At 39.2% G+C, this 13,480-nt stretch overlaps 2 protein-coding genes across 2 annotated transcripts in view; one reads left to right on the top strand and one right to left on the bottom strand.

The window, feature by feature from the left end:
* LOC124408937 (bestrophin-4) overlaps nt 1-13,480 on the bottom strand; it is a 341,487-nt gene that overhangs the window by 173,916 nt on the left and 154,091 nt on the right. The window lies entirely within an intron of this gene.
* Nucleotides 5,480-7,386, top strand: LOC124408944 (beta-1,4-glucuronyltransferase 1-like). Its single transcript, XM_046886281.1, has 2 exons — nt 5,480-6,842; nt 6,918-7,386. Exons 1-2 carry the CDS (start codon nt 5,709-5,711, stop codon nt 7,128-7,130), a joined length of 1,347 nt encoding a protein of 448 aa, XP_046742237.1. The 5' UTR covers nt 5,480-5,708; the 3' UTR covers nt 7,131-7,386.

Below are 13,480 nucleotides of genomic sequence, written 5' to 3'. Positions count from 1 at the left end.
TACTTGTGTATGTTGCGTGCAAGTATCACATCATGTGACCTCGCTGACTTGTTGCCCAGGTTGGTTGGTCTCACCTACAGGAGGTATATCCGATCTCCCTGTCACATGTAATTACGCCAGACACATATTGTAAGTATGTGTACATGCACATATGCCTATATCTAGATCACATTACACTTGACCATATTAACGATTCTCCCTTTTCCATTTTTATCTCCTCTTCCTCCCCCTTCTCTTTACACATCTATTTTATATATAGACTCTTTTATCGTAGAGTAACACGTGCAGATACGTATGCTCGCAATGACATTACATAAATTACGTAACTGACGGTATATACATTTATATGTATTATAAAGATGTCTCGCCGCTGTGCCGCCGTGTCAGGAATCCAGAAAGGTTCTTCTTTCCGTCGCCAACCTCCCCCCTATTTAACCCTTTATCCTTTATACATATATATTAGAGTGTTTCAACAAAAATCGACTATTTTTTTTCAAATAACGTTGAAAAATTATCAGAGTATCCCTAAATAAAGACCCTGTTAACATATGAGTGCTCAATATTATTATTTAAAGGTGGCGATTTTCAATTTTCTATTTCTATTTAAATAACTTTGGAAATTTTTTTTCTGACCTTTGGAATTTTATTACTCGGAATCGAATCACTGTATAATAATAAACAATATAGATTTCTTCAGGAAATTGAAGGTTCCATAAAAAAGGTCTAAATGAAGATTTGCGCAAGGCGAGCAGTTTCGAAGTTATAAAGCCTCAAGCATTGAACTGTTCAAAATAATATTACATCATTATTTCATTATTATTTTTATATTATATTATCGTTATATTATTACATCATTATTTTGAACAGTTCAATGGTTGAGGCTTGATAACTTGGAAACGGCTCGCCTTACGCAAATCTTCATTCAGACCTTATTTATTGAGCGTTCAATTTCCTGCAGAAATCTATGTTGCTTATTATTATGCAGTGATTCGTTTACGACTAACAAAATTCTAAAGTTCAGAATAAATTTTTCGGATTTGATTTAAGTGGAAATGAAAATTGAGACTCGCCACCTTTAAATAGTAATAATATTCTCATATAGACTCATATTTTACCAGAGCTTTTGTTTAGGGATACTGTGACGATTATTCAATGTTCTTTGGAAAAACATAGTTGATTTTTTTTAAACACTCTAGTTATATATATCATGTATGCGTCAATGACTTTAAAAATAATTTTAATTCAGAGCTGAGCTTATTTTTTGCATCAAATTAGCACCGACAGTTTCATGTATACACGAAATTCAGGCAAGTATGTATATGGGGCATTTCAGCTGAACTCGACCCACTTTTAACCTCATGTTTTCGGATCCAGTTTTCAATTCCTTTCCAAATTCTATTACTCCATACGAAGACTTGATTTTTTCAGATTTTTCAAATCGAACGGTTTCGATTTATTATTTTTTTCAAATCGTATTTTCAAAGGCGATTTGAAAAAAAAATCATATCTTGAAACTGTATGATTTGAAAATTCTGAAAAATATTAGGAGTCTTCTCATCGGCTAATGGAATTCCGAAATAAACTTACAACTGAATCCGATGACATGAAGTCAGAAGTGGGCCGAGTTCAGCTGGAATGCCCCATATACATATAATACAGCAGCTTATCATACCAATTTGTGCTGGTCCGAAAAACGGTACTATATATAATTAAAAAGATTTTAACCAAGGTATAATTGATGTCACACTATGACATTTTGGAATTATTTCACACTAATCTGGAAACTTGTATAGCAAAACTGAAGTTCGAATGAATATGATGCGTATCGACTCATTTCTAGTAGTATACAATGAATACAAATTAAAAAAAAAAGAACACTTGAGAATACTGGTTTCGAAAGTTATTCACGACAGAGTAGATGTTTACTATCTCATCTACAATACTATTCGCAAAAATTCTTCGCACAAGCAACGAGAGTCTCAGACCTTCGGATCACGGGTCCTGCTGAAACTTCTAAGTGTATTTTTTTCGTTTAAATATCAAGCCGCTGAGAGATAGTTTTATCGATTGGCCGTTCTCCATCCCGCTTGAAATTGATTATATTAGTATTTAAATTAGTGTAATGCCTTATTGAACGAAACCTATTGTATATTTTGTCCTGAAATATCAATTTTCATTATCCTCTGTTCAAGTTTCGATGACGAGTTCTTATAGATTTAAGTCTAAGTGGATAGATTATCATTTCAGAACCGTAGTAAAGTGAACATTGCGAATTTTCGACAGCATAATTTTAATTGTAAATCGACCGAAGGATGGCCCAATGGATGCAACTACAGGTCAGAAGCTCCGTATTTTGGGCCAAAGAAATACCCACAGAAGTTTCAACAGAATCTGTGATGCGGAGGTCTGCTATTCTCCTTGTAAACCTCTCAATACGCGATTATGAATGCAAAGTTACGCGTAATGGGTATTCATATACCTATATATATACACCTATGTATTTACCACGTAAGGTTTCAAATCTACGATAATCCAACTGGATTTACAAACTCGACTCGTTCACACGTGACGGTTAAATAAGATAAGTAAACGTACATTGCTTATATGTATATGCAGTAATTTGTTTAGGTGTATACATGAATACCTATACACTGTTTTTTATTCATTTTGCGTGGGTCTACGAGCAAAAATACGCTGGTACGTGCGCCCAATATTGTGTTGATGAGTGTATGAAAATTCAGCAGAGACTCAGTAGAGTCTCGCGAAAAGTTCCTGCAGCAATAGGCATTGGGATTGTCATTTTGCGACGCGTCATCTGGTCAGAAAGAATCAAACTAATGCAACCGGGCTGACAGCTAACGGTTGACTGTGTTTTTCGCGTGTTGATAGTAGAACAGGGTCATTATTGATTACTTTTAACTAATTTATCTAACAAGAGTAACTTGAATACCCAAGAATCATGATTTATCTCCATTAAAGTTGAAAACTTAGGTTATGTGGTGGCAAAATGGCGTCGACAACCAGGCTCTGACGTCATGAGGACATTTTCCAATATACCGTATTATGCCTTTAAATGCGGATATACATATATTTACAGAAATAAGTTTCGACTATAGGCTATAGTTCGAAAAAAAAATTCTGTACGACTCGCTGACCTCGAACTTATATCTGAACATAAATATATAATCTACATAATGTAAATAAAAAAAGGAATACGTAAGATTTAACTGGCCGTCCGTAAAGATGAAATATGTACAAAAATAGATACCCGCGGTTATTAGTGTAGAGGCGTTAATTAAGACGGGCGCGTGTTTCGTCCGAGGCTCCTGATTGCGGAAAGCGGTCGACGCTTGTATCGTCACTTAATGCGGTTTTGACTTCTGACTTTAGTGTTTAATTTTTGCGTAACTGCGCTTTTGAAATTCATTTTGCTGTTAATCCGCGATAATTGATAACGCACAATGTTCGACGCTGGTTATTGTGGAAATCGGTCGGCGCTTATATCGTTACGCGGTTTGGACTTCCGATTTTACTGTATAATATTTGCGTAACTGCGCTTTCGTATATTTATAACCTATATTTCCCCTCATTTAATATAACATCTCGATTAAACGGCAACAGCAGTTTTTCCAACTTCTCGTTTTTCTGTTTTCAGAGAAAAAAAGGAGTTATTAAAAGTTGAGATTTCACTAGATCTCGACATTTCAAGATCTAAAGAATCACCTGCGACCATTTTCGGATAGACGTATCTATGTATGTATGAATGTACGAATGTATCTGTATGATCAATTTCTTGTCCAATGATACATTACAATGATATTGGTTTCAATCGACGTGACTTTTCCAAACTTAGAGCTGATAAGATTTGGACTTTAACCGGTACAGAACTTTCTGAATTATTCACATAACTAAATTCGAATATGGTGGAAAAAAATTTGCACAAATTCGCATTTTGCTCGAAATCAGTAAGCGGAGGTTTTTTGGGTCACCGATAACGAATCCAAAGTCAGACTTCCAAAATTTGTAATAGTGGATTCACTATAGTAGTTGAAAATAAAATAAATAACCATATTTTCATGTAATGTGGTACCTGAGAACTTTTATATCGTTAACCACAAATCTGAATTTGTAGTTCGAAATTCGAATTGGATATTATTATTATTTTTTCTTTGTGAACTTGGAACCTGGGCTGCGGTGTGAATACGGGAAGTTCAAGAGCTGGCTCATGGCCAGCCTAAAGCCGCTTGTTCTCGATGATGACACAGTATCACCCTAAATCACAATTGCCAAACTCCTAACTTTGATAAATTATTTAACTAATTACCTTGGCGTAATTGTAATGAAACAAACAGCTACACTGGTAATCTGATGTTCAATCGTGAGACCGATCCACGATGACTGCATGGTGTAATGAATATGCCTCTGATCATCCTGCGGCACTTCGCGATTATGAATTATTCCGCCGCGTATGAACCCGCAGCAAAGGACTGCAGTTCCTCACTCTCTTTCTGCCCCCAAACAACCCTCTCCTGATCCCCTCTCAGGTTGCGCTAAAATTAGCTGCAGAATGCAATCAATGAAGACTTGACAAGGCGCCGGCCAGCCACCCCGTGACGTAGACGGTAAAAGCCGAGATATCCTCTTACTTGATTCATTTTACTTGTTTCTCTGACATGGAAATTCGGTGATTGGTTCGTAAAAAACAAATACACATATACACACATACGTATACATCTGTGTGTGTGACATGATCAGGAATATGTAGACAATTTATTTCTTCTCATATCAAGCGCAGTCTTAGACAACGCTAATTATCAACAATATACAGAGGAAGAAAGATACTGCAAAGTGGTAAAGTAAGAATATATTGCATACTTACTAGTGGTAGTACTATGGATACTTAACGTATGTAGATAGAGTATAGAGCGGAAGGAAAAGCGTTAGTGTTTTTGCAGTCAGTTTTCAGCTGCCACGTTGCAGTCGCCAGGATATGATGTAGTTTATACATAGATATAGATATACCTAGTATACCTATATATATAACGTCATTTCGATCGGGGACGCAATTTATCTCTATAATAAATTGATGCTACGAGGTTGCATGCCTCAATATAACCGTGTACAGTAATGTACGTTGAGTAATTGGAGAATTCACTTGTGGCTGCTTGACTGGTCGGTTATCGTTACAATTATAGCCATGAATTTTTAAACGACAATTGACCGGGAAAAAAACTCTCCAGGAAAGGGAGTGACGAAGAGACTTTATATTTTAACCGCAACATACCTGAACTTGTGCAATATGTCAATTAATTTTTACATTTTATAATCCTTTGCTTTCCTCACAGTTCAGCATGCACCTAGAGAAAAAAAAACCTACGACCTTCTTCGACAATATCACGAATCTCTTCAGCCTTCCCCACGATGTACGGGTAGTCCAAGAATAAACAGGAGCCGATGCATCTCTGAGGGTAAAAAAAAGAAAAAAAAAAGAAGAAAATCACGAAGCGAACCGTAATACGGCCCTGGCCGTCTCGCATCGATCGTCTTTCGTCAGGGTGAAGCTGCCAGGCCTAGGACGGAGTTCGGGGGTGCGTTAACGGCGCAGTGCTGTGTTCGAGTTTTGTAATCTTTGCGACCTGCACAACAAGACCAGGCGTGCGAATCGGTCCCGGCTTTCGGTAAGGCCCTGCCCTTTTCCAGGGGTCCTCATGGTCTCGGGTTTGCGCCGGGGGCGTCGGATCGCGGTTTTCGCTGCCGGTCTCGTCGCCGTTGTGACATTCGCCCACCTCCTAGCCTCCCGCGGAAGCTCGGTCCTCGTTTGGTCGGAAAAAACGGCCCGGGCTAAACAGCCCGTCGCGATAACCGAACAGATACAAGAGTTGGGTCTAGTCTACGCGGCGGGTGTCTACATGGCCGGAAGGAGGCCGCGGAACCAGAGTTTCTGCGAATGGGCCCACGGCCTCCCGCACTCGTTGTCCTACACCTCGGCCGATGTCGCCTGGTCCCCGGAGGCCGGAGAAAAGGGGCCTTACCGGGTCCTGTCGGGGGTCCTGAGGGGCCCCGCCGGCGCCGAGGCGCCCCCGGTCACTCTCTGCACCCATGCTACCGCCGAGCAGGTCTACGCCGTGGTAGAGCTCGCGAGGAGGTGGGAGGGCCCCATCAGCCTGGCCGTTTTCGCTCCTGGCCTAGACGCCGGGCTGGCCGTCGCCCTGCTCGAGAGGGCCTGCGGTTGCGAGCCGGGGATGGCGAAGGTAACGGTGCAGCTGATATTTCCCGCGGGTAGACCGCCAGCTCTAAGGCCCAGGGTCCAGGCACCAGGCGACTGCGCGGCCTCGGACATCCAGCTACGGGAGTCCGAGACCGAGCGAAAATCCAGGAACATGATGTACCCCGTTAATGTCGCCCGGAACGTCGCCAGGAGCAACGCCCGCACCCCCAGGGTCCTCGTCTCCGATATCGAGCTGCTTCCCAGCGAGAATCTCGCCTCAGGCTTTGTCGAAATGGTTCGCGGACGTCCGCCCAGGGTCGGCGTTGTGTTCGTCGTTCCTGCGTTCGAGGTCGAGGCCAACGAGAAACCACCCAACACCAAGCACGAACTACTCATGGCAGCCAGAGCCGGTGTCGCTGGGTACTTTCACAGGTTCGTCTGCGCTCATTGCCAGAAATTTCCGGGCCTGACGAGGTGGATGCTAAGGCCCGACCCCGGCAGGGTTAGACCCTCCGTCGTAACCAGAAGGGAGTTTCCGCATCACAGGTGGGAGCCGATGTACATCGGTACACGCGAAGATCCGCTTTATACCGAGGATATGTCGTGGGAAGGGCGGCAGGACAAAATGGCGCAGGTGAATCAATTTGGAAATTAATTACAGTGTCGAACCGTCGCAATAATATATCTGTCTGTTTCGCGTTATTAACAGATGCTGGAGATGTGTCTTTTGAGTTACCGTCTCGTCGTTCTCGATGGTGCCTTTCTCGTTCATGCACCGGGAGTCAAGCGACGTCCGACGAGTATCGACAGCCGCAGAGAGGCCTGGAGGCGTCCCTACGAAAGGAGGAACTCGAGGATATATCAGAGCGTCGTTAGACGACTACAGAAACAATATCCGGCAAATCCCAGGTGCCGCCAATGATGGAGACAAAAATTACATGTAATAACGAACTGCAGTGTTACATAAGAATACTGTGTGGTGATGCGATGATATTGGGGGATGTTATATTATACAGTAGGATGAATAATTACTGATCGAATATTGCATTGCGGTTATATTTAGCGCCTGAAATAATCATTTTCATTTAGAATATAGATAAATTAGATGTAATTTACCATTGGTCGTTTCGATTACGAGAGTTGTACAAAAATAACAAAAATTGGTTTGCATGTTACATACGAACAGATCTAAGCAATTTTCTAACTTTTCATTTTTCGAGTTTTCAAATGATTATGAAATTTTTTGTAGAAGAACACACCTCTAATTAGGAACTTAGGAATTAAAAAAACAGCACTGTTGAACAATTGGAAAAGCCAATTTTTTAATATAAAGATTCTTTCGATTTTCGGCTATAATTTGGCAACAGTTGACCACGGAAACTCGAGAGTACATTTTCTAGAATATATTCTCTGCATACATTGGTTCTAGCGTATTTTTCTCTTGAGAAACGTTAAAATCTTAGTGACTTGAGACTACACACAGTCGATTTCCCTCAGAAAAATACATTGGTATAGTTGGTAACCCTGGCAAACAACTGCTTTCGGATTGTAGCGCATGCTCATTTAATGTTAACCGACGATGGTCCATGCAATCGTTAGCAATTCACTCTGTAAATTAATTGATGTAAGTCTTTCTGAAGAAAACAATCTAAATTACGTTCCTGATCAGGCGCTCCGAATTATGTTACTGGGGTTGACTTATAATGTATGGAGTTAGGTGTCCTACAGCGCAGTTTATTTAACGAACCAATAGAAAAGTGTCGCCAGTGACGTCACAATGAGCGGTCAATTCAAAATCGTTAAAAAAATTCCGAGGTAAATGAGAATGTGGCACATGAAACGTTGAATGAATTCTTCAGTTCATGCATAGTGGAAATACGAATGCTTTTACCTCAGTAAGTCCCACCGTGATTCTTACAGCCCTTAACCGAATAATTGAACATTTTATCAAATTCGTGAGACGATGCGAGTCAACGCGATGTGGACGCATCATGTTTGTTTATGCGTTTATCAACGCTGTAGTTGAGGTTATGTTGTGTTTTGTACGTGTGCATGTGTATGACTTGCTGTAACGTCAACTGGCAGAACGCGCAACCTTGTACGAAAATTTGTCTTCCATTAGGCAAAAAAAACTACTTACTCTACGCAACGCACTATGCGTCGGTTGTAATTAAGCGGTTTGACTATGTATGCGTAGGTCCTTTGTAATTAGGCGCATTGGTGTGATGTTACCCTGGTTGCTTGAGATTAGGCGTTTCGATCACGAAACGCGCCTAACGCGCTTTTGGAAGGGAATCCGACACACGTGGTAGCATGTTAAATAGCCTGGGAGCCGTAGCATAGGCGTAAATTCTATACACCTTACTGCTGCACCTATGAAAATTTCTAGCAATTTGTCACGCTGATCGGAATAGAATTTGCTTCCATCTGCTGATGCACCGACTCGGAAAAAATCAGATGCTCACTATCACGGATTAGAATTTTGCGAGGAATCAACAACAGGTAATCATTTGCACAAGCTACTCAATTTTCTACAATGTTAATGTGCGAACTATATTCGCTATATCCGCTTCTATATTGTTGCTGTTCGATTTTTGGCTGTAAGACTGGCAAATTTTGATCATTGACTCACAATTTGCATTCAGATGCTGTGTCTAAAAATACTAAGAATATAAATACTGGAGGTCTGCTTCCGATTTCGAGATTTAGCACCATCAGTAATGAACGACGGAAAACCATAGCCTGATGTTCTTGTGTTATGGGATGTGTTTGGACTGACCATTATTTGTGCACGGAAACACCAACTGGCTACGTGGTTTGATTCGAAGATAATGGTACTCAAAAATTATTATACAACGATTACCTGAAACGAACGCTGAATTTTGTAATAAAACGGTGCTACTTACCTTTCATCGAGCTTGATGCCTCGGGCTGTGGGCAGCTCTGCGTGCTCAGCGGGAGATTTGAGAATGTCTTTTATGAACTTTATTAGGATACGTGATTAAATTAATTATTTACGAAGTCAGAGTTCAGAACACAAGAGCAAAATATTTATTGAATGAAATGATTAGATTTAAAACACAGTAGCAAAATGTTAACTAAGATATTTGGTTTAACATAAAAAAAATTTAAACGTAACTAGTTTTAAACGAAATGATACACTTTAACCAGAACAAAATACGAAGTAGGAAAAAATATCACAAGACAATATTCTGGCAAATTACACGCTTAACAAAACCGAGAGAACTTTGGAGAATTGCACTAATTCATCACAAATAAATTGAAGTGATTCGGCTGCAGGCTCGTTTTGAAGTGACGTCTGTTATTTAACAAAGTATCCCGTAGAGTTTGAAAAACTTTGGCGAACTCCTTTATTGGCTCCCCACAATTTCCAGAAAGTGAGATTAATCAAGGAGAGGCAAAAAATGTTTCGTGTCTTTTAATTTGTTCATACATTTCTACCACGTGGGCCTAGGGTAGTGGGACAGTTACGTCCAATACCAATCTTCTCACGGGTGTTGGTAAGAATTTCCTCTTATCTTTTTTTTTTTTTATACTTATTATATTGTACGCCTAACCACCCAATACAAATATCTGTTCATATGTGGTTTATTGCACTGCACGTGCGCGCCAGATGTCATATCGGCGGGAGCATTTATTCCATATCCAACAAATATTTAAAAGTTTCCTCTAACGGACGTATACAAGGCGGCATACGCAGATTATCGTTAAGATTACTTCGTTTACAGTGAAGGACGGAAGAAGAACAAACTGCGCAAGCGATTTAAAATACTAAGAATGTTTCGTGTCTTTTAATTTGTTCATACATTTCTACCACGTGGGCCTAGGGTAGTGGGACAGTTACGTCCAATACCAATCTTCTCACGGGTGTTGGTAAGAATTTCCTCTTATCTTTTTTTTTTTTATACTTATTATATTGTACGCCTAACCACCCAATACAAATATCTGTTCATATGTGGTTTATTGCACTGCACGTGCGCGCCAGATGTCATATCGGCGGGAGCATTTATTCCGTATCCAACAAATATTTAAAAGTTTCCTCTAACGGACGTATACAAGGCGGCATACGCAGATTATCGTTAAGATTACTTCGTTTACAGTGAAGGACGGAAGAAGAACAAACTGCGCAAGCGATTTAATATAAAAGTAGCCTGAAAAATCTACACAAGTGGCTGAAAGAAATAAAACGTACGAAGTAAAGAAAGGCGGGAAACGACTCACAGTTAACTATAGAGTGTACCTAATATCTAGGTGCAGAGGACAGTGGGGATGTGACACTTGGGGCATATCTAAAAACACACAAAAAAAAAACAGTAATAGCAGAATCAAAACTGTATCTGGAAAGCTTTTTGCCTGAAATTAGACAAGAAAAATTTACATTCTTTTGTAATAACTATCGCGTAAAGACCTTCCAACGAATATCATAATTTCAACACGAGTAAAGAATGATGGAATAAATCAAACTAAGATTAGAATTTTTTTATATCCCTAGTCTGACACTGGTGAAAAATCTGTTAGATATAACGAAACCATCTCCGATCTGATCAAAAAGAGCTTTGTTCTGTCGATTGGGTCAATGAAAATTCGGCAAAGTCGTCGAGAAGTTCGAAAAATCAACAGCTGCAAAGGTACGCTGAAATTTTCAATTTTTTGGCTGTAACGTTTAATCTATCGCCCTTAGCGACTTTAGACTACGGCCGATCAACTTCTCTCCCTAAATTACATCGGTTTAGCGTCTGAATAAATTATTTCCAGCACTCTTTATAATTTGCTAAAATGTTCCGAAAAATCCAAAGAGTTACCCTTTCTTTTCTTTCGATCTTAAAACTTTTCGTTTCAAGATCAATTTAATTTATTCTTTCCAGACGAATTGGGGCCCATTGGTTTTAGAAAAGATGTTAAAAACATGCATCGCAGGACCAACGAACAAGAAAATTTAAAAAAAAACGAGGATTGCTTTTTGTAGCGCCCTCTGATTTGCTGATTTTCACGATTCAAGACTATGGGCAATTACTTTGTCTCAAGAGAAGAAATTGGAACAGCACAGGCAGAAACTGATTTTGGCTCCAGCCACGTACAGTGTTAGCCTTTGTATTTTATTGGTACGAAGTTTTATTTACATTACAAGAGATTAGCAGCTACTTTCCCCAACGAATCCGGATGAAATTCATGAAACGGAATGGACTATGTCAGCGGATCCACGTCACTTCACTCAAAAAAAAACCGTCAAGTCACGGATCTTTGCGCCATTTGAAATATCCGTAGTATTATGTGAAAAAAAAAACAGTTTCAAGGATTTTGAAATTTTTTCAAAAATGGCCGAGTTCGAGCTATGTAAAGTTTTGTATATCACTGTTGCACTGCTATGTTTGAAAATTCATATCTCCGAAAGTATACATCGGAGCGGACTGATCCTGCAATCGTGCTGTTCGTAAAGGAATGCGCTTCGATAAAAAAAAATTTATTTGGGAAAAAAAAAATTTCTTTCAATATTTTTTTACCGTTTCTTTTTTTGATTTCGCTGCCATTTCCGTGGGACTAACAACAATTCATGGAGACAATTTTTTTCGGATACCTGTATCCTTCCTCTTTAATCCTAAAAAAAAAAATTGATGGAGAAGTTACTAGGGCCGGAGAAAAAAAATGAAACGTCTCGTCGCGCGTCACCGCGCGCGCCGATCACGGCAGCGCTACTCCCGCGAACTCGGTGTGTTGCGTATATTATATTTAACCCTACTAAATTGACTTTCAATCCAGTTTGCTCTTCAAAAGACTTTCTTGCATCCGGCTCTATTTCAAGACCATATTTCATAGCTTCTGTCATTTTGCCATCAAATTTAGTCTTTTCGAATTGTGTCGCCAAAGATTCGAATGCCTCTCGCCTCGTTTTTGTACGGTGAGCTTTGTTGGAGCATGTAATTCGTTTTGCTCTTTCTTCAAACCATTGGACGCAATCTAATTGACCTTCAGATAATACGCTAATAGTCAAACACTCACTCCTGTTTGCTACAATATTTTCTTCGTACTTCGATTGCAATTCACGAGGGCACGTAGATTTTTTCAGTCGCATCTTCAAATCATCGACTGACGAAATTTCGTAGTACCTATAATCGCGTCTCGATTCTTGTAAGCTATAAATTTGATCCACAATATTATATGCCCGTTCTTTTCTTTTTTTCTCTTCCTCTCTCGCAGTTTTTCTTAGCGGTTCAATAGCTGTTTCATATTCCAAGTATTGGCCAAACAAAGAATTTTCCATCTCATGCGGTACATTTTGGACGTCGTTAAATGTATACGTCGCGTTACAATCAATCAATTGTTCCTTATCTGGAAACATTTTAACAATAGTGCAACCTTTTTTACATTTATCAACTTGGCTGAGACTAGGCCGATTCCAACATTGCGGCTGATCAGTTTTTGATTGCGAGCATTCATTATTTATGAAAATGCAGACCGCTGCTACATGTTTGCAACCTCAAACCGATAAACCAGCCTTGCAGGTACATTTTGTTCTACTTATCAAACGATCTAGGCTTACCTAAAAAACAATCAGTTCCTATTAGAAAGGGAACATAAGGATCGAGAAAATACACGAAAAAATGTACACAAACATACATACACAAACAGAAGCTGCAAATCAAAACATGCAGTACTCAATATTCATTACTGTGTTAACGATGTGAGATGTTTTTAAGTAATATACATACTAAAACTAGCATAAATAAAAATCGAAACAAACATGCTAAATTTTAATCATGTATAATTTAAAATCTTGCATCAACATTTTTAGAGAATCACGTGCAAGTCATTTTTTATTTAATTGTTTTTCATCTATAAGTTTTATTAGTTCAAAATTTCATGCTTGTTCTTAAAGATGAAATAGTCTCCACCAATAATATATTATTAGTTTCACATTCTATATTCATTCTTAACAATGGAAGAAAATCTGTCATTTGTTAATGTTGTTATAAACCGAAATAAAAAATGTAGTTTTCTAAATCTAATTTCAATGACCAATATACTTATTTACTTAAAAAAAAACCGTTTGCTAAAGAAAATTTCACAATCACAGATCATCTTTTAATATAGTACTACAACGTATCAAAAAAAATTGATTAAGGAAAAAATGTTGAGGTCAAACGTGGACGATAATGGATGGAAAGCCCCATCGCATATGCTGCTGGCGATAGCTACCGCTCGTGCAGAAAGAAGTGTGGCGGAGGAGGAAAGTGTGTTAGAGGTATAATATAA

Source organism: Diprion similis, chromosome 8, assembly GCF_021155765.1.
Source record: "Diprion similis isolate iyDipSimi1 chromosome 8, iyDipSimi1.1, whole genome shotgun sequence".
In the NCBI taxonomy this organism is placed as follows: domain Eukaryota; kingdom Metazoa; phylum Arthropoda; class Insecta; order Hymenoptera; family Diprionidae; genus Diprion; species Diprion similis.
Note: the sequence above shows the minus strand (reverse complement) of the source record. Positions and strands in the feature narration are given on the sequence as shown.

What these genes read in the sequence shown, in the direction of transcription:
- LOC124408944 (XM_046886281.1), top strand. Translation starts at nt 5,709, where the DNA reads ATGGTCTCGGGTTTGCGCCGGGGGCGTCGGATCGCGGTTTTCGCTGCC. An exon ending in GGCAGGACAAAATGGCGCAG is followed by an intron (nt 6,843 to 6,917) that starts GTGAATCAATTT and finishes CGTTATTAACAG; the next exon opens with ATGCTGGAGATGTGTCTTTT.